General features: G+C 40.2%; 1 protein-coding gene across 1 annotated transcript; it reads right to left on the bottom strand.

Moving 5' to 3' along the window:
* Positions 1 to 13875: 13875 nt before the first annotated feature.
* IFT70B (intraflagellar transport 70B) lies at positions 13876 to 17096 on the bottom strand. Its single transcript, XM_020991047.2, has one exon. It carries the CDS (start codon positions 16854 to 16856, stop codon positions 14859 to 14861), a length of 1998 nt encoding a protein of 665 aa, XP_020846706.1. The 5' UTR covers positions 16857 to 17096; the 3' UTR covers positions 13876 to 14858.
* Positions 17097 to 22472: the final 5376 nt, after the last annotated feature.

The raw sequence follows: 22472 nt of genomic DNA, 5'->3' as shown, positions 1-22472 counted from the left end.
AGCAGCTAACTGTGAAATTTGGGCTAAGTATTTGGTCATAGGCTCTGGATCATCTGCTGGCCTTCATGTGTCATCTGTGGCTTCTATAAAACTTCCTCCAAATTTCTATTTAATTTCTTATGACAATTCATGATATATCGAAACCACGATGGAAAAAGTCATGATGTGGAAGGGATAGCTGCATTGTGTTTCCTCCATTCTCTTTTACCCTTCTGGAAAGAATAGCTTTGGGGACTTAATCAGATGTAATCTTTCCTAGAATTCCTTGTCTGAGAGCAGCCTTTGCACTATCTAAGAGGCCTAAGAGCATAGGAAAAGCAGTGAGGTGGGAGATCCTTAACTATGTTTCTGAGAGTAAAAGATTGCTGAGGGTAAAGCACTGTACATAGTTAAGCATGTTCTATTCTTTCCTGCAAGAAGTCAGGCTATTATAATGGAGCCATATGAGGAGGACTTAGTGGCAGAATAAATTCAGGGAAGAGTTAGGGTTTTGCCAGCGAGATGGGTGCTGGAGAGCTAATTATGATTGGGTAAATTCCTACTAACCATGTCCCTTTATTGATTGGATGGTGAAGCTATTAGAGAGATGAGAGGAAAGAAGAACATTTATTCTCTAAGAATTGTAGAGATTTAGTGAGAAAGAATGCATAATTTCCAGGAAATATGGGACTGTGCAGTGCTGTTGAATAAGCTTAGACTAGTAGCTATCAGCAGCACCTGGTGATTAAAATGCTTTAAGAGACTGATGGGAAAATCCACCTATTTGTTGATAGACCAGATGAGTAGCCAATTTTAGAGAAAAATATGGTCATATTAAAAACAGCAACAACAACAACAACAACAACTGAAGTATCAATACATTTTGAAAGAGAGCTTATAGTAATGCAAATGTCAGATTAATTCTGGTTTGAGCAAGGTAGAATAAACTAAACAGTGAGTCTATTATATGATTCTCACAAGACTTAGAGGCAGGATGTGCTGTTAGATGTTTAACAATTAGCTCTCTAAAAATGTACAACACACTTTTAAGTTTAATCTGTATTATTAGTCTTTTTCTCCATTGCTTTTTTAAGGCTAGACAATCAACAAAACAATAAAGCCCTTATTGGTGATATTTGCTGATTTCTAAGGTATAAATATTCACACTGAAAATTTAACCACCAACTCTCACGAGCCATTTGGATGGAGTTGGCTCAGTATACTCTTGTTCCAGGTAGTAAGAAATAAAAGTGGGAAGAGTGTACTCTTAAATGTTGAAGCTACCTTTACATTAGAGTACAAAGTCTAATATATTCTGATCACTCAATTCATTTGCCATGTGACAAGTATTATTCTAGATGCCAGGGATTGAAAGACAAAAACAAAACAGTATCATCTCTCAAAGAGCTTTTACTGCCTATCGGGGAAGAAGGAATATGATACAGATTAGTAAATAAACCACATGTGCAAGGTAAATATAAAGTACTTTGGGGAGAGACACTACATAGGAAGTGGTGCTGTCTCTGAGACTTGCAGGAAGTGGGGGATTCTCAGAGGTAGAGGTAAGGAGGGAGCGCATTCCAGGCTTGGGGAACAGCCTGGCAAAGGCATGGAGATCTGAGATGGAATGGAATGTATAGAAAACAGCCAGCAGTCTGGTTAGGTTTTAATACAGAGTGTGTGAAGGAGAATGACGTCTGGCAGGGCTGTCGACTCAGGCTGGAGCCAGATTTTCGAAGTCTTTAAATGCCAGAGGAATTTGCATTTGATCCTAGAGACAGTAGAGGGCTCAGATCTTTGCAATTAACTTCATTTTCTATCTGTTGCTCTGCTTGGTTTTGACTCCATAAAGGTCACACACCCAATCATGCATGCTCCTACACCAGCTAACCTTTTCAGCTTCCTTCATTAGATTGTAAGCTCCTTGAGGGCAGGCATTGGTTTTTTTTCCCCTTCTCATTCATTTCCCTAATAATTATCCCTAGATAGAGTGCCTGGCACATAGTTGGTGCTTAATAAATGTTTATTGACTATTGACCATTTTAAGAAGCGTTTGGTGACTATTTCTTAAGAACCATTTTAAAAGATTTGAGATTTCTCTGGTGTAGAGAACTCCTGGTGTAGAAACTTACCCCACCAATGGAAATAGGCAACATTTTTATAACTTACAGAGTGTCTGGGACTTTATGAGATTAAGTGACTTCCCTATGATGGCAGAACTAGTATGTATGAGAGGAAGGTCTTGAACCCTGGTCTTCCTGATTTATGGCCAGGCCATAAGGGAAATTACTAGGAATTTATTTTGATTACTAGGAATTACTAGGGATTTATTTGATTGATCTGCTGTCATCTCTTCAACTTGGGCACTCATTCCAACAGTGCTGATCCAATGCATCGCAGCCTTCTCGTTCTTTAAAACTCTTGTCCATGTCCTTCCATAGATCCTCCATTGGGAAAGTAGTAGCCTTCCACTAGATCTCCTGACATTGCATGGATTTATATGGAGTGCATGAGTTGTCCATCAGTTATCCCTTGATCTCACTATATGACTGGCCCACCTCCTTTTCCTACCATACAGCTACCTGATAATGTTCTTTATGCCATTTCTCCTTGACAATTCTTCATACTATAGCTACCAAGAAGCATCATGGCTAGTGGGTAGAGAACTGGCTTCAGAACCAAGAAGACCTGGGTTCAAGTTCTGCCTCTGATACATACTGGCTGTGTGATGTTCTGTAAGCCTCAGGGTTCCCCCCCTCCCCAACCCTTCTCCCTATCCCCCTTTCCCCCCAACCAAGCAATTCTCTAAGACTATAAATTTCAAAATAGGGCCAGATCTGCATTGGTAGAATGAATACCTCACAAAAGGTCCTCACACTGATGAAATAACAGGTCTGGGAAAAAATGCATATTGCTGCTTTCTCATGCTGCCCTGAGACTCTCCCAGTGCCCTTTGTATGACTGTTAATTCTTTGAAGATGGTGACATTCCATGACTTAAAACCATAAAAGCCATCAATGGAAGAATACAGTGTGACCCCCAAAGTCTTAATTCTCCATGTAATTTCCCAAAGGCAGTCCTGCCCACTCTATTCCTTAATTATGTGCCCATTTCATTGTCCATCTGAAGTATAAATCCACGATATATGTCAATGAACCAGCTCTTTGGGTTGACTATCCAATTGCATACCATAGTTGGATGATAGGCATTCTCTCACTGCTTGATTTTTTTCCTGTGTATATAGTTAAGTCAAACTTCTGAGTGATTAAAGATCTCGCTTAGGACACTGCAGCATTCCAGGGCTTGATATAATCAGCACAGTTCCATCCAAAAAGAGAAGCATATGAAGGATTTCATCATCTCTAGGAAATCCCTCTTCCTTTTGGATTGTCCTAGACAATCTCCATAGCAATGACACATGCCTTTTTTGAGCATCTGTCTACCTGTTTTATGCTTTGTTTGATATTAATAATCTGTCATCAAAGATCTCTATCATATCATCTTCTAAAGAGTCCTGTATGATTTTGGCATTTGCATGGGAGATACCTTATTGGCAGCATTTTGTTTTATCATATCAAATGAGAATATTCATGATTTATAACCATGCCTCTCTGTATACTGTATAAGCCTTTAACCTCTCTTTTTTCTCACTCCTGAACCATTTTCTTCAACATTTTTTTGGATTATTGCCCCCTATGTCCATCTTTGCATTAAACTAGACTCCTACTTACAGCACAGAGCTTGGACATGAAATCCAGTGTTTTTTTATCTGGTGTCTTATTGCTGGTAGGGACTTCTAAGGGAATCTTAGCATAGATAACTCACTGCGCAAAGAGCAGGGGGAATATATGTAACAGCAGTTCCTGGCAAGAAGAACCCCACTACTGACCTTTTACCAGAACACCTCTGACCTTCAGCCTTTATTTAAGTTTCTGATGACTAAAGGAATATGAGATCCCTCAGTAGCTAAGATTCTATCTTATCTGTAGTACTTCTCTTTTGCTGCCCATCTCATTGTTATTATTTGCACAATATATGTTGATTTAACTTTGAGGATTCTATCAAATTCTTTGTCAAATATGTCTACCCCCTCATCCTCTGCAAGAAATGTTGCATAAGCCAAAATTGTCTTCATCAAGTTCTTTTTGCAAATAGTTATCATGATCGTTGTAAGATGAGAGGACCAATCATCCCAAGCGATGTTTTTCATTGCTTTTAAACACATGATAAAACCAACTTCTCCAATTTTTTATTTGCCTCTTTGACAAGAACCTGTGAGCATGAGCTATCTGTTGATATAGAAGCAAGTTTCTTTTGTTTTCTGGTTTCATTTAAGGCAAGTATTGATTAATGAGCTAGTTTCTCCAGTAGTATATTTGCTCATTAGTCACTGGACTAGGACCTCACATTTTCAGGACCAATTGTTAAATCAATGTTTATAAGACAGTCCCTAAAACTATGTAGTTCTTCCCACACTCTATCCTTTTCTCTATCATTTTTTGCCATCATCATTGCAGAAACATAGGACTAAGGGCTATTTTATAATGTTCTTGTTTCTTGGGTTGACATGACCAATTTTTTTTTTCACCAAGTGGTCAGCCAATTGCTGATGATTCTCTGAACACAGACGGTAGAAACAGATTTAGTCTACTACTAGGACTGTCTTGGAAGTAGTTCTAGCATGGTAGAAGCTACAAGAATTGATGTGAGGCTGGCACAGCTTTTGAGAATAATGTTGTTATGTGGTACTGGAGCAAGAATGTACCATGCTTAAAACAAGAACACACTTAACGTGTAAGACAATAGGTCATGAAAGAGTTAGGGTCTGAGTCTTTAGAGCTCATACAATTCCACAATTTCATTCTACAGGTGAGGATGTTGAGGCCCAGAAAGGTTAAGTCACTTGTCCAGGATCATGCACTTAGTAACAGATCTCACACACAAGTCAAAATTACCTTCATGAACAAATGTTTATCGTGAAAATTAATCTTTAGGGGCTTTCCTAATTAGAAATCTATGATACTATGACTCAAAATATAGTACTCTTTCCCTGTTCTATACAAATGAAATCTGAATATCAATAAATCAACAGGCATTTATTAAGCAAGCATACCCCTTCCTTCATTTCTCCTTCATATGTTGTCTTTCCCCACTGGAATGTAAGCTCATTGAAGGCAGGGCTATCTTGTTTTCTTGCATTATATCTTCAGTGTTTAGCATAGTGATAGGAGGCACTTAATAAATGCTCTATGTATCTATCTATCTATCTATCTATCTATCTATCTATCTATCTATCTATCTATCTATTCACTTGTCTATTATTCAGCTATTCTGTCCAAAGTACTGTGCTAGGTGCCAAAAAAAGGACCCTGATTTCCTTACTGTTATTCTTTTAAAATTTTTTTCAGATTAAGATGAGAGTTCATTGTAAACTAGATTTATTTTGCAGAAAGGAGGAGTTTTCTGCAATGCAGAGCAACCTGGGTAATATTTATAGCTATGCAGAGAAAAAGAGAAGGTGGTTGGCAGGGATTATTTCCACTGCTCTGAGTTTCTAACATTGAGATTTCCATTTTTCTTTTCCATGTAAAGAAAGGAAGAAAGTGCATTTTCAAATCCTTTTCTTTGCGGTGAAACTTGCTCATCATTTCACAGCATTCAGTTTAGATTGCTTTATTGTTGTTTCCATTTGCATTGTTATAGTCACTGTGTATACCATTTTCTTGTTCTGCTTATTTCCCATTGTATCAGTTCATGGTCTTCCCAGACTTCTCTGGATCAATCATATTCATAGTTTCCTACAGTATATTAATTAATGTTTCTTGACATTCATTTATCTTCATTTGGTTAGTTATTCCTAACTGATCAGCATCGACTTTGTTTCCCATGTGCAGTTCTTCAGTTCTTTGCCACTGCAAAAAAAGATGTTGCTATAATTACACATGACCTTTATTTTCATTACTGACCTCTTACGGATATATGCCTAGTAGTGAGATGTATGAATCAAAATTATAGACATTTTGATCACTTTCTTAGAGTCATTCCAAATTGCTTTCTAAAATATTGGACCAATTCACAGACTCATCAAAGTGTGTCAGTCACTGGCAAATTTTCAAGTGTTTGGGTCAAGTGAATAGAGTCTACAAATGTCATCCTTTCTGGAGTTTCAGAGGTCTCATAAAACATTGCAAATATTCCTTTTTTGAGTTAGTAAAGTAACTAGTAGACTCTCTGCTGTGATTTCTGAGCCCCCTTAGGGTTCTCTCCCCTCAGGGGCTGAAAGAATAAATCACTTTGGTAGTAACAGATAATTCTGATTAGAAAGGAGAAATAACCCAGACACTTCAAAAAGTAATAAGAGCTGGAACCCAGTGAAAATCAATGAGACAAAATTAGTAGTTGGGCCCAACCCAGATGCCAGGGCGGTAGTGCTACATTTATGGCCAACCCATATAATCCAGCATTTTTCTCCCTGGGAACCTGGGAACATTTCTGCATGCTGACTTGCTCCTCCTTTCTATTTTCATCCCTTTCTAGTCCAGGGCTATTCTCACTAATTTGATTTGGACCCAGTGAAAAATGCACATGACTGCTATCACCTCCCAAAGTGCTGGCAGATCCCAAAACATATTCCTGCTTCCTCAAAAATCATCCAGCCATGGGACCACCTGACCCTTTGCTACCTCTGACATTGTCCTAGGATATCTCCTGTTCTCCTGATCAGCCGAGGATCCCCTGAAACCCTTTGTTCTCTCAGAATTGCTTCTACTGACTACTCTTGACTGGTTGAAGTCTCTGACAGCACTGATCAGCCAGGTCAAAAAGAGGCTATGTCTGCCCACATGAGTTTCAGTTTCTCTCTAGGTTAATTCTTCCCTTTCTCTTTGAGGTGGTTCCCTAGCTGACTGAAATATTCAGATTTCATGTTGAGGTGCTGACCCCCTGTGGGGGTGTGAGGTGATGACAGAACTTACTAAATGTGCTAACTAGAATCACTTGCCACAGTCTCGGCAAGTTCATCATCAGAAGAAATAGAAGTAATAAAAACCATATATTTGAAAAAACTAAAAACAAATAAGCCCACAGAAGTCACATAATATCAGAACACTGTGGATGAGAACTAAGGAGAGAGGAGACGATGTAATGTAATAATATTAAGAGTCTAGGCCAGGGAGCTAACAATTAGAGTAGAATGTAGAATAGAATGGTCAGCCTCGAGAGCTGATGGATTCTCCTTTCTTGGAGGTCTTAAAGCATAGACTGAATGACTATTAGCCAGGTTTGTTAGAGTAAGGATTCCTTTTGTGTATGTGCCACTGATGTCCCATCCAACTCTTAAGTTCTGGGATTTTGTGAGTCAGAAAAACTGGCTTTCAGTCAGGGGTGTTGCAAAGCTCAAATGAGATAATACTTAGGAAAAGCACTTTGCAAACCTTTTAAAGTGCCATATAAATATGCCAGTTGTTGTTAATATTAATCTTGTTATCCTTGTTGTTGGTCAGTTGTATCAGTCTTGTCTGACTCTTCATGACCCCATTTGCGGTTTTCTTGGCAAAGATACTGGAGTGATTTGCCATTTCCCTCTCCAACTGATTTTACAGATGAAGAAACTGAGGCAAACAGGTTAAGTGACTTGCACAGGATCATACAGCTATTAAGTGTCAGAGGCTAGGTTTGAACTCGGGGAAGATGAGTCTTCCTGACTATAGGACTAGCTCTCTATCCACTGTGCCACCTAGCTGCCCAGTAATATTAGCCTACCATGCCTCCAACCTATTGATGAGTTCATTCCCTGAGCTTTCAACTCAAGTTTATAGAGCTTTGTGACAAGCACAGATTTCTGAGGTGTAAATGCTCAAACTGAACATTTAACAATCTTCATTCGTAATCTGGTTAGATTTGGCACCAACATACTCTTGTGTTTAGTACTAGTTTTACTTCTTAGTGCTTATGTGACCTTGGGCAAGTCACATGTCTGCTCTGATCCTCAGTGTTCTCATCTATAACACAAAAAGTTTGGTTTAGATTAGACATTCTTAATCTGAGGTCTGCGAATTAATTTTTTAAAAAACATTTTGATGGCTCAATAAAATTATTATAATTGGTTATAATTGGTTTCCTTTGTAATTCTTTGTATTTTATTTTATACATTTCAAAATATTATTCTGAGAAGGGGGTCTGTATGTTTTCCAAAAGATGGCCAGAGGAGTCCAGGACACAGAAATAGTTATGTACCTATGGTCTAGCAACAGTTAACATCCCTTTTAGCTCTAGATTCTTTGTTTTTATGGTTCTACATCAATGTCACCATCTCTCACTCCCATAATAGCCTAATTCCTTGGAGTTTGAAGTGGGGAAGAGTCATACCATTATCAGCTAACTCCTTAGGGAGTTAGTAGACAAGTTAGATCCTGCAGGTAAAGACATGAAAGTGGAACCTGATTGGAGGGGAGGGTTTTCAGGAGGGTGAGAGAAAGAAAAGGAATTGATTCAAGGCAGGGATGTGCCAAGCAAAAACTTCACCAGAGCAGTATATCTATTATTATCCTCAATTTATATCTAGAAGAATCCAAAGTTTAACTTGGTTAAGTAACTTGATGAAGGTTATAGGTAGTAATGCTTTAGGATGGAATTCAGCACTGGCAGGTTGAACAACATTGACTAGAATCGTCCATGGGATCACAGATGTGGAACTGAAAGGAACCTTAGAGGTCAATCTAGTCCAATAGCCTCATTTTACAGTTGAGGAAGCTGAGGCCCTGACTTGCTCAAGGTCCCAAAGGTGATGTAGCAGTGGCAGGATTTGAACTTGGGTCCTGTTCAATGCTCTTCCATGATGGTCTGGTGCACCTCGGGTGCACTTAGCTCTTGCTGGGAATTCTTGGTCCATCTTCATTCCATTTATCAGAGCAGCTCCAGGATCATTTCAGCCAAGGGTTGGAGCAGTTCACATGTCTTGAAGGGAGAGGGCAAGGTCTCTTACAGGTGTACCTGATAGTCTTCCCACTATTGATATCAAAGGTAGGGAGTAGCAACTTGGCTGGGAAGCTGGAAGCTTCTAACCTGAGGGTTACAAGCATAGAAGGTTCTGGATATCGGAGTTTCAAAACACAACATAGAAGGAGGATTGTTGTTGTTTGTCTTTCGTTCTCGAAGGTGATGCCATGTAGTACCAGGCAGAAGGCAAGGGTGTGGCAAGGGCATAGATAGCCTGTTAATGGAGAAAGGTCAATTCCCCCCTCTATACAATAACTATTTTATAGGAAGGTCCTGTGAACCAGTGTATTTGAGGAGCTGCTGCTTTCTGAATGGTTTCTCTGATATCCTCAATTTGGGTCATTCATTGAAAAACACTTATGAGCTTGTTTAGCAAGTGAGCAATTCAAGTCAGTTAAATTTCATTTAACTGAGTATTTGTTATGTTTCCAATGGTTGCTAGACTCACCTTTCCTATCAAAATGTTACTGTTAAAAGGTTGTCATGGGTCTGCTGCACCTGGCTTGAAGCCTTGGCTGCCAGCAATCAGGAAGCAGTGACTGTATAATTGAATGAAGAGAGAACAAGGAAGATACAAAAGGGAAAGAGAAAAGGTGCAGCAGGGAAGATAGATCTTTCATTTCTTATTTTTGAGCACATTCTGTAGCAAAATACAGAGAACATTTCAGTTGACGAAAGAAAGAAAGAAAGAAAGAAAGAAAGAAAGAAAGAAAGAAAGAAAGAAAGAAAGAAAGAAAGAAAGAGAAAGAAAGAAGAAAGAAAGAAAGAAAGGAAGAAAAAAGAAAAGAAAGAAAGAAAGAGAAGAAAGAAAGAAAAAGAAAGAAAGAAAAAAAAAGAAAAGAAAAAAGAAAGAAAGAAAGAAAGAAGAAAAGAAAGAAGAAAGAAAGAAAGAAGAAAAAGGAAGAAGGAAGGAAGGAAGGAAGGAAGGAAGGAAGGAAGGAAGGAAGGAAGGAAGGAAGGAAGGAAGGAAGGAAGGAAGGAAGGAAGGAAGGAAGAACCTTTTAAGGCAGAATAAAGCACCACTCCCAGGGAAGCTTTTTTAACTGAGGGAATTTCTTACTATTTTAGAGAGACAGCTGTTTAGTCTGTGATTTTGTCCTTTTGGAAAATCTAAATGACCTCTCCTCCTTTGCATTAAATAAAAAATGATGCAGGACCCAAGATTAGGTTTGGTGGCAGAGCTGCAGAGGTAGCTCCGGCATCCATTACTTCTACTCTGTTGTTAATGGCAAGCAAACATTTGATTAACTACTGAGATTTGGACATCAAGGGGATTCAAGGTACAGTTAGAGGTAAATCATGTAGCTAAATCTCTGTTCCATCCTCACTTCACCTGCTCTCCCATTTTCAGATTTCTGGCAGAATGGCAGCTGGAGGCCTTCACCTCAGGGGCAGGACAGGCTATAATTATTTCAAGAGTAATTGGAAAAAAATTGCACACAATAATAGCTTGTCAATAAAGCACAGAATGTAGGAAGGTGTAGCTTTTCTTGAAAGATTAAAACCCAAAGCTCCCCTTTTTCCATGACTACAAAGTAGATATGCTAAAGGGGAAAGATTTTAGACGACTCCTGCAACAGTAACAAAGTTCAGACTTTTTGAACTGACCAAAATGGAAATGAATGGACATAATTTGGTCTGTGACACATTTCGTATGCAGGCTGTGGTAATATAAACTTCAAAGGAGAAGAAGATCCGATTTTCAGGGAGTTGGTAAATTTCAGTTAATGTTCAACAAACTAAAACCCAATATGGCCTAATCATGTTGAATGTGAACAGACACTGTAAGATATGGACATCAGTTTTATGATTGCATAAAAGTTAAAAGCTGAAAAAGGGGAAGGGACTTTCTTGTTTATTTGGCTTCTATTCTAAATATTAGAAAGTCTTTTACCTGTTTGACATTATTCATAACAGACACATTCAATTTGAGAAAACCAGAACTGAAACTTATGAGAAATTAGAGTTAATTTTAAAATATAAAAAGAAAACTAGATAACCCTTTGGATAAGAAGAAGAAGCATCCAATCCAAATCCATAACAAAGACAAATTCATTCATTCAACAGACATAAGAAAGGCATTGTGTCAAGAGGGGGAAAATGTTCTCATCTTAAAGCTTTGACTTTTTAAAGAGTAATTACTGGGGAAAGTATTTTTGAATGTGATAGATACGATCACATCAATGCATGTGCTTTGGCTTTATGGGTGCTAGCCCATGTGCTTCCCTTCTCTCCTCTTCTGAATCATCAAAGTTATTATGTCAAAGAGGATTGAGTACTTGGCCAAGAAGAGCTACGTAGACCTCAAAGGAGTTACTCTGCCCTTGGCCTTCCCTCTATCTTCTCAAGGTGTGGGGAGTCTGTGTGGCTCTTTCTTGGACTTCCCTTGCTGGAATCAGGGGTTGGAGTGGGGGTGGGGAGGGGAGTAAATAGCTCCTCTGCCTCCAGCAGACATGGGGCTGCTTATGCTTGGCACCAAGAGCATATATGCTAATCTAGACAAGCCTGAGACTGATGAGCCTCAATTCTGTCTTCCTTTTTGCTTCATGTTTCTCTCTGTGAGCATAGGCATAGATGAGCCAACAGCGATCATGAGATGAACATTTTGGGAATGACTGCTTACCTTGGGAATTCCTGAGAAGCTTACTGACAGAAGGAAGACTTCTCTGCAACTACATCCTTCTCGGAGAAGATAACCATTGAGTACTTTTATATTTCCTTTTGGAGAGACCCTAGACTAAAGTCATACCTAAATTTTAAATGATTTTCCTCAGGGCTTCAAGATAGGAGCATAAAGAACTGGAGGGTTTAAGAAGGAGCCTAATCTTTCTCTTTAGAGACCAGGCACCTCCAGGACTGAAACTGGTTTACATGAGACCAGAGCTCAGGCTCTTTTAGTAAGTCATGAAACTTTTCTAGGCTAGCTCCTGGTCTATTGTTTCACAAATTCGTGATTTTTAAAAATGTTTAATTGTTTTGGTTTTTTTTTTTTTTAGGCAATTGGGGTTAAGTGACTTGCCCAGGGTCACACAGCTAGTAAGTGTTAAGTGTTTGGTATGAGGTCACATTTGAACTCAGGTCCTCCTGACTTCAGGGCCAGTGCTGTAGCCACTGTGCCCCCTAGCTGCCCTGAATGCGTAATCTATTAAAGGAATCATTCTGTAGTAGTGTGACCATAGAACTTGAGATCTGAAGCCCTGCAGTGGAGCCCTAGCTGTGCCACTTTGGGCAAATGATTGAGCTTCTTTATGACTCAATTTCCCATCTTCCCCATCCATCAAATGCAGAAAGTATTTGCTCTACCTATCAACAGGGCTATAGCAGGGGAGAGGGGTGTCTGGGCTTATGATTTATATGTAGAGAATTTGCCTGAGAAAACTTCTATAAGTACAAATTGGCAACTTTCTGCCCCCTAAAATGTTAGCACCTGGGGCACTGAGAAGTTACAGGACTTATCCAAGATCACATAGTCAGTATGTCAGAGGTAGTTTGAATCCAGGCCTTCCTGACTCTTACCAGATGGCTCTCCATTATGCCTGGCTGCCTTTATGAGGAACAAATGGAAAGCTTTTTTTTTCTTTTGTGAAGTTGATTTGAAAAAAATGCAGTGTCCCTTCCATAATTTGTATCAAAGTGACTCTACTTTGACCCTTCCTTTCTTCTTCCTCCTCTCAGCATGTTATTTTTCATTCTTTGGTACACTGCAATCATTCTAAAGTAAGTTTAAAATGTGTTTTGTTTTGATCCAAAATACAAATGAGAGCAAGGACCATGTTTTTTTCCATACTACTTACTTTTCTTTAATTCTGTATGCCATAGGTGTTAAATAAAAGGTAAATATCCAATAGCAAAAATAAGTAATCAGGCTTGAAACTTGTCTAATTGTCCCAAACTGCACTGGAAACCACTACCAACTTTGCATATTTCCACAGCTGTGAAAATGTAGGCTAAAATTGCCCTATATTTGAAAGGAACAACTTAGATGGCACAAAATGGTTATTTAAATGACCCTAATCCAGAGACTTCGTAAGTGTTCCATGAGTATAGAGGAACCAAACATAATGTGGATTTTTCTGTAACAGATGAAGTGGGGTGGCTACCAACTGATTAGACAGACAATATAACCATGACAATTAGGACTGTATTTTGGGAAAGGATTGGCACTGATAGTAAGATGCCAGGAAAAGTTGGTGGTTGACACCAAAGTCCCTGACCAGAATAGGAAAAGGAGTCAACAGCCAGCTATAATCCTCTCCACACTCAGAATTCCAATAAACAGGCTTGGGTGTGTTTCATGGTGGTTTCAAGGTAAAGACTGCCTTGGAGATGAACTAAATCTGTGATATACTGCTAGATCCCCTTCTAGTGGCTGGAGACATCCTCTTTCCCCCCCAGTTTATGGCATGTACCCTTCCATCAGTACTGTAAATGAAAGAAGAGTTTGGTGGAGGAGACAGTGATGGAAAAAGGCACATTTTCCAATACCATTGTCTCATCACAGCCTGGAGGCAACTCTGGGTTTTCAAAGGCTATTCTAGCAGAATTCAAACTCTTTCAGGTCTCACCAAGTTGGAAAGGGTTTGAATGTGGGCTTGGGGATGGACTGTTTATTTTCCTTGCATTAACCAGCCTACTTGAATTTGGAAAGGAACTAGATATGAATTATTTTGGCCCAGGCATTGATAAAGGCTGTTTACTAAGGCATGGAGTTGCAACCTGCTTCAGTGAACATCCACATTGCTGAAATCAAGATTTTTTTTAAATGAAATATTTGAAGTTAAAGTATAGGAAGGTACTTCCATAGGGATGAACAAATCTTGACCTCAACCTGTCAAGTTTTAAGCATAGAATTAAGGATCATGAACTCTTGAATTCTTAAAAAGAAACAAACAAAACTAATACAATTATATGCATCTTTTATGAAAACTGTTGGCAACAAAACTTCATCTTATTACATTTTCCAATTCTTGTTAATAGAAGCAGAGATAAATCAAGGAATAGTATTACCCTCTTCCCCAATTGGCATTTAAATTTCCCATACCAAGACCCTAAGATTGTCATTTTGTGATAAAGCAATGGAGAATTTCCTACTAAATCTTGTACATTCTGTACAGTAAACCTTCAAGATAAGGGATTTGTAAACTGCTACCTTTGTTTTGGGACACCTTGTCATGGCATTCTAAAATCTATGCAGTACATATGCACTATAAAATAAATAGAATTACAAGAACTTGTCATGTAAATGGTTCATATAATCCTGTCAGCACCCAATTCTCACACATTATAATCCATATGGACCAGATTACAGATAATTCGTGTACTCTGTGGTTTGAAAATTGTACCACACATGCTACTGCCCAATAGGACCTCTGTACCCTTAACATATATAACTTCATTTATCTCAACATTAGTACCTTCCTGCCACATAAATTGAAATATTCTGACATAAAACATATTTATAAAAATTAATATTTAAAAGTATGCTTCATTGTATCCCTTTCTGAGTATTACATTCCAGGCAGCTCTGAGTGTACCTTGTCTATCCTGGTCTAGACGTGCTTGACCTGTTTGTGGCATGAAGCCTTTGACAAAAATGGCATCTCAAAGGGGTAAAATCCCATTGTTAACAAAAGGGTGGGCATTGTTCCTGATAGGAAAAATAACATGTTATATCAATTCATAATCTTTTTCTATAAGTTCCTAGGCTGCTTGATTTTCCTTTTTCCTTTGTGTAACTTTTCAAAAATGGTTTCCCCCCAATCATTTTTATTGCGCTTTTTAAAAAATATACAAAATACAAACATGACAAATACAACAAGCTAAAAAGCTATACTCATTTGAGTGCCAGCAATGTAAGAAGAAGTAATATTCCAAAGCAGCAATTACATATTCCATCCTATAATCTCATAGATCAATGCTCTCAGCTGTCTGGATTCATATGTAACTGTATTCTTTCCGATGTGCATTCTTTCTTCCTCTAGGGGTTGTTCAATTACTGCTGGTATGTTTCTACCATAAAGTTCACAGTGTTCTAGAAACTGCACACACTCTTGAATAACACTATCTCGTAGCATGATCATGTGCTTGGACATGTTTTCCAGAAGAGAAAGGAAGCATCTTTTGGCATAATACCAGGTATCAGTCCCAAGTTTTTTATTATAGGGTTCTAAGCTTTTGATAACTCGGGAAATACCAAAGTCATAATTTCCTTTGGCACAATACAGAGTTCCTATCACCAAGTTTACTATGCAGAGATGATAGATTTTCTTATCTGGATCATCATAGGACAACTGCTCTTCCTCCTTTTCAATTTTCCTCATCAACTCCTCTGCCTCTTCATTTTGACTTGTCATGATATACGAGACACATAAATTGGCCAATACAATTGCACTCACGTTCAATATGTTGTCATAGTGCTTCTTGACTATGGGCTCATAAAAACCGATTGCTTCTTTGTATTTATTTTCCTGCATGAACAGAACATGAGCAACATTCAGTTTCCACACATCATGGTCATTACAAAACTCCACAGATTTGCGAAAGATTTTTTCCACCATTGGATAATTCTCAAGGTTCCAGTAGATTTTAGCCTGAGCCATCAGCACTGGGATGTACTTTTCCAAAGTTTCATCATACTCATTCACTGCCTTCTTAACAGCCTCATCGTCTCTATTGTGCCTGGCTTCTTGCACTTGCTTGGTAAGCTTCCTCAGCTGCTCAGTCAACATCCCTGCCAGCTCATCAAGCTTAAGGAAAGCTTCTTCAGGGGCCGTCTGGCAGGTAATCATGGCATCCAAGAAGTCATAGAGGTAGGGTGAGAGGAATTTGTATGTCAGGTGGGCATTTTCTGCCAGAACATCTGCGGCCAAGTCGAAATACTCATACTTGCAGTAGAGCAGCAGCAGGTTACCAAAAGTCTCGGGGGGGAAAGGGTTCTGCTGGAGCAAAAACTGCAGCTTTTCGAATCCTTCGGTGGGTTTGGCATCCATGTTCATGAGGGCCTGGTTGTGCAGGGTGACCGGGTCCAGCTCCTCTTCGGCCCGCGGAGGCATATCCGTGAGGGCCTCCTGGGCGGCCTCGTGGTTCCGCAGCTGGTACTCGATGGCCGCTTTGAGGTTGAAGGCCTCCACGAGGGCGGTCTGGTGCAGCACCAGGGTGTTGCCGACGCTCCGCACATCGATGCCCTCGGTGGTCATCCCCACACCCAACTCGGGGTGCTGGCGGATGCCTCGTTCGATGATATCCGCGATGTGCTTCAGAGCCGGCGCGTAGTGTCGGCTGCTGTAATAGGCCAGGGCCAGGTTGTAGGAGAGGTCCGGGCGGTAGCCCGAGGCCTGCAGGGCGGCTGCGAACTTGGCGCAGGCCGCGTCGTACTGGCCCTCCTTGTACAGCAGGCAGCCCAGGTTGACCTGGCCGTCGGGCTCGCTTTCCCCCCCGGCCTCATCACCTCCTTCCCCACTCAGCAGCTGCTCCACCAGACTCTGCGCCCCGGGCAGGTCCCCCTCGCTGTACTTGATGGCGGCCTGGAGGCGGAGGACGCGGCTGTGGTAGGCGGGGTTGTCGAGGAGTAGAAAGGCCACGCGCGTGGCCTCGGGATAGAGGCAGGCCTTATAGAGGGCCTGCGCCTGGTAGAGGCGGTACTGCTCCAGTTCCGGGTGCAGCTGCCCCAGCTGCTCGTAGCACTCGGCCGCCAGCGCGAACTCCTGCAGGCGGTAGTAGCAGTAGCCGAGCAGGGACAGGCCGGCCCGGCACCTCGGGCTCCGCTGCAGCTCTCCGCCCAGAAGCTGCACCGCCTCGGCGTAGCGGGCGTCCCGGATAAGGCGGTACACGGCCGCCGTGAACTCTCCGTCCGGGATCTGCGCCCCGGTTAGGCCCGCCATCACCCCCAGGATTGCTCCGCGTTGCCGTCTCCACGGCAACTACTACGAAACCGGAAACAAAAACAGAATGACCTTCCTCCCGGACCCGGAAATGAAAAATCTCTGTCGTCGGAGGGACGGTTTGGAATCGGAATCTCGCAGGCCCTATAGGTCGCTATTTTGCTCGTTTCGCGAAATTCCTGAGTTAAGAGAATGTGAGAAGATGCCTGGGCTCGCAGAGAATCTCGGCTGTTTCCCGGCATGCATCACTTTGACCGCGCACGGACTCCTGGGAGGATGAATTTTACCTCAGTCGTGCTGCATGTTGGGAGATGTAGTCTCTGCGGGGGCATTCTTTCGCTCTTGGGAGATGTAGTCTTCAGGATCTTCCCGTCCATATTGAGAAGCAGGAGGCTGTGTCTGCTTTATGCTATCCTCTGTTCCCCCAGGAGGGCTGGATTTCGTCTTCTCATTTTGTGCACGCAGCCTGCTCAGAGACGATGCTTACAAGCCGCTTTTTTTTCCCCCCCTTAAAAGGGGAAGGACAGGCAGGGTTAACGCTATCTCTTTCTGCTGGAAAAATCTAATTCAGTTTGAGGCAATAGATTTTGAGCTAAAAGAGATCAGATTAGACCCCCTGATTTTACAGAGAGGGAAAATGGGGCACTGAGAGGTTCTGTGACTTTACCAAGGTCACAAAGTTAGTAAGTGGCAGAGCTAGGATTCTAACCCAGGACCAAGATTCAAACCCAGAGCCCCTGCCTCTTTTCCACTGCTCACAGCCCTGTGCAGTTATCAAGCCTACGTTGCTCCGTGGGCACAGTCTCTGAGGACCAGCTAGCAGAGATGTTCTCTCAGACGGTTCATTTTGGGAGGAGAAAGCCTTTTTTCAAGGGCTGGTGGTGGTGCTGGTGGTGAAAGTAAATCCTCTATTAAATTTGGGCTTTGGGTTTGGGCGGCATCTGGAAGCACCTCTTGAGTCTCGACCACTGATATGTATAGGGAGGCTGAAGCTGCTGAGTCTAGAAATCATAGGAATCATAGGATTTCATACTGGAAGGGCCAGTAGAACTAATCTACACCAACCCCTTCATATTACAAATGAGGCATAGAGAGAAGCTAAGCGCCCTGCCCCAAATTCCACACAGAAGAATCAGAAATCTGGTGTTAGGTTTTAAAATTCTGAATCCCTTGTTCTTTCTGCTGTCCCACCCTGTTGGCTGAGAGGCCTTAAACCTGATCTGTTGGAAGGACATAAAAAAAAAGACCTGGTTTCTGCCTCTAAGGTGTAATATTGTTCCAGGTTTTATTGATGCTATAAAATGTAGAAATGATGAGGTTCTTCGCAGTGCTTTGCTTTTATCTGGTACATCCTCTGCATAGAGGAGATGCTGTGTTTTCAAACTTCTATGAACCACACAGGACAGCCTGTGTCCTCTAATATCAAATACCAAGCAAAGGAGTTTTGCCCCCATCCTTCAGAAAAGAATGATACAATTAAAATCTCCTTTTCCTTTGTTGGACAGCATGTTGTAGTGGAAATAGTGCTTGACTGAGAGTCAGAGGACCTGAGTTTGAATATTGGATTTTCCTGTTATTATACTTGTGTGACCTTGGGCAAGTCACTTAACCCCACTATGCCTCAGTTTCTTCTGTAAAAAGTGAGGGAGTTCAACCAGATGACCTCTTAGGTCACCTCCGACTTTAAATGTATGATTCTGTGATTATTTCTCCACTCCTTAGGTCCATTCTCACAAATATACCTCAAAACTTATCTGAATCCTCTTTAGTGTGGGTGTTTCTGCCATAGATGCAGACCACAACACAGATACGCAGTTTCATCCTGTTTTTCTTATTTGTGTACTTCTATAGATTTTCCAGAGAAGATCCACCCAGTGTTCTGGAGATCTACCTCTTTGTGACTACCAATGTAACACACTGGCCTTCCAGCTGTTAGGTGCTCATTCTTGCTATGTGATCAGCCCATCTCCTTTGCTAATCATATATTTTTTGAATGATATGACCTCTTACATAGAGATTATTATTGGAAATATGCTGCAGCCCGCCATGTTTTTCATTTATCTTTGGATCAAGGTTGGTCCTTTGGAGACTGTGATGTTTCAAGATTAGTACTCATCTCACTGATAGAACATCTGTGTTTTTCAATAAAAAGCATGAATTTATAGATTGGGGAAGAGCTTGGTATTGTTAAAAGCATTGCACAATTTCTCACATGCAGTCTAGCCCGCCCTTTTCCTTTTATTCAGGGCCCAACTCATTGTCTTATCCCATATATACATGTATACATGCACATATGGGTATATACATATACAAATGTGTATGTATGTGATATAGATGTGTGTACTAGCTTAATGAACTGACCATCCAACTTCATGACACATGGCAATAGGTATTTTAAAAATCTATTTAGTTTTTTCTGTATGATTTGTTAAATCTCTTTCCAGTAATTACAAATTTCACTGAGAAGGCTCTATGTTGTTTTGGGGCTTGATTCAAACAACAGAATGTCATCCAGGAAAGAGAATCTGGAGAACCTCACATTCTATAGGAAATCTTTATTTTATAAACCTCATAAACAAAAAAATAAAATTTTCAACATATAAATTTAAGAATGTCACCTATTTTGATAAACATTGGTGTCTTAGTAAGGATCCTTTTGATCATCAGTAGCCTGAAGAAATAAAGAAATAATGCCATGGATCATAGTTTCAATTAAGAAAAATCTTGTACTTGATCAAAATTGAATCTTTTTCAGGCTCATAGCTAAATCTAAATTGTCAGAATGTTTTAGAAGCTAATTCTTATTCTTTTATCAAATGTGTAATAGCTGATTTAGATAGCAAGTTCCTCATTAGGGACCCAACATATTTAACATCTTTTGCATAATGGCCATTACAGTGCCATGAACAAGTAGGAGCTTAATAATGTTATTTAAGGAGAGTAAAATATTAGTAATAAAACAGTGGACTCATACCCATTGTTTAGATAGATTCATTGGTGACAATTACCTTTTGGGAAATGAAATGAAATATTTTCATTTGGGACTAGAAAAAGGACCATGTAAAAGATGACAATGGAATTTAGTTACTACAGTGAAATGGGGGGTAAATCATGAAATTTTCAAGACCTTAAAAGGTATTTCAGTAGGAGATTACTGCTGACAAATTGGCCTAATTCCTGAATCCTGAATCTGCTTTAGAAGAGATTATTACAGTCCAGTCCGCAAGGGCTAGGACTTGCAATTTTAGGGGAAATTGATATGTACATTGCTCGTGCCAAACCTTTGCAATTATAGTTGAGCATTATTTGGTTTTTGACAGCAGATACTACGTCTGCCTTTGAATTACAGCTGACGGAATGTTGTTAGGGAGTTAATGGTGGGTTGAAATTTAGCTCTTCTTCCTAATGTTTTCTCATGGACTTAGAACCCATCCATTTACTGTAATATTTTGATGGAGGCATAACTTTTCGATGGACATGTCACCTTATGCAACAAGAAAATAAGACTATTAGGCTACTCTAATAATCAATAACACCTCATTTATATGGTACTTAGCTCATTTTCCAAATGAGGATGCCAAGAATAGATTGGTTAAATGAATAGCCCAAAGCCACACAGCTATTAAGTAGGACAGCCAGGATTCAAACCTAGGTCTTCTGACTCCTAGTCCAATGCTTTGCTTGGTTTTTTTAAAATAAACACTATGCTGTATCTCAGTATGATATATGAGCATATATAGTCACTGACTTAATGAATTCACTTTCTCTCTTCATGCCCAGGAAAATATTAGAGATATGTGCCTTGTGAGTAGAATGGGTCAAAGAGCCTTCCACTTCACAGCTTTTAAGAGAGGAACAGAATAATCACACACACTTACTACTAGGTCTCCAATGGTCTCTTTGGGTGGGCTGACCACAACGTTCTGTCCAGATTTGGCCACAGGTTTATTCCTAGTTTACCAGTCACAACCCTTTTAGGACTCTTAATTTCTGAAAATCACACAGGCAATTCTATGCAATGTTTCTTGATGGGGGGAGAGGGGAGATGCAAAGGGGATTCATTTTCTTTGTTCCAGCTCAGATTATGTCTTTGGCTGACTTGGGTAAAAGTTATCAATTAAAGAAAAATCTTGACTTAGGGAATCTGAGAATTTGGTTTGAAGGGGTGGTAGCAGAATTTCTTAACTTGAGATCTCAGAACTTTAAACATTTTTTTTCAGTAACTATATTTCAAAATAATCAATTTCCTTTGTAATCCTGTGTGTTTTATTTTATACATTTAAAAACATTATGCTGAGAAGGAGTCCATAGGCTTCACCAGATTGCCAAAAGGGTCCATGATGCCAAAAGCATTAAGAACCTTCTATACACACTTAGATGTAATTTAATCCAATCCATTTTAGATATGAATCCTTCAGTCCCCTCAACGACATTTCTGACAGGTGTTCATGCAGCCTCTACTTTAACCCTTCTAGCTACAGGAAACTCATTGCTTTATACCACAGCCTAGTTTTACGTTAAGTCCTTTCTTATATTGAGCCAAAATGTGCTTTCTATTAGGCCTAGTAACTGCCCTCTGGAGCGACACAAAATAAATGCAATCTCTCTTCCAGATGACAGCCCTTCAAATATTTTCAGACAGCTATCATATCCCCCTTTAGTCTTTTCTTCTCCAGGCTAACTGTCCCCTGTTTCTTCAACTGTTCCAGTCCCTTCACCATACTGGCCACCTATTTATTTAGCAGGCAGTTAGCCTCTCACATAATTACTTGGGTACATTGCCATTAAATCAGGGCATAACAACAGGGCCTGGAAATGGGAAAATGACTGTTGGGGCTCTCCCTAGTCTCTCTCCCAGGTGGGCCGAGTTGTTTGGTTGTTTTCCTCTCCTGGAAGTACTTTGCATCCAAATGGCTTCCTGTTTATGTAAAAGAGGCAAAATGACCCTTTGCTGTTCTCACAGCCTGTTTAGTTCCTCCATTTCACATCCTTGTCTTTGTGACGGGGTGTTTCTCTAATTGCAGCAGCTAAAGGGGATAGGAGGGAGGCTGTTCTGTACCTTCCTCCTTATTTCATCTGATGCTGCTCCAGAGACCTGGCTTGAAAAAACCGGGACATTCGGCATAGACAGATGGAGGGCAGGGTCATTTTCAAAATGAAATGAGTGCACAAATCACACTGTGAAATTGGCATGACCATCAATGCTGCTATGATAGAGCAACTTTTATTCAGGCTCTGATAGGCAGTTGGGGAATAGATTGTTTTTTTGGGAAAGAAGGCTCTTTAATTAATGATAGAAATTCTGTTAAGCGATAAATGAGGTGGAATATGATAAAATGTCATAAAGGGCCATTTTATTTCCAATAGAATCTTGATCAGGCCAGAGCATTTATCAAAAAGTAAATCTACACTACAATCCACAGCAAAAATAAAATAATTGGTGGTTCTAACAAAATGATTCTCACTTAAAGAAAAGAATTTTGCCTTTAGAAGACTTTCAGCTCATGTACAGCCTGAATGCTGGTTGCATGGAAGTAGAAGGTAATACATGTTGAGAGTTCTATCCTACTAGGATTGCATACATGAGCTCCTTTAAAAATAGGTGTAGAAGCCATA

Source organism: Phascolarctos cinereus, unplaced genomic scaffold, assembly GCF_003287225.1.
Source record: "Phascolarctos cinereus isolate Bilbo 61053 unplaced genomic scaffold, phaCin_HiC Scaffold_726;HRSCAF=1367, whole genome shotgun sequence".
In the NCBI taxonomy this organism is placed as follows: Eukaryota; Metazoa; Chordata; class Mammalia; order Diprotodontia; family Phascolarctidae; genus Phascolarctos; species Phascolarctos cinereus.
This window is presented reverse-complemented; position numbering and strand designations above follow the sequence as displayed.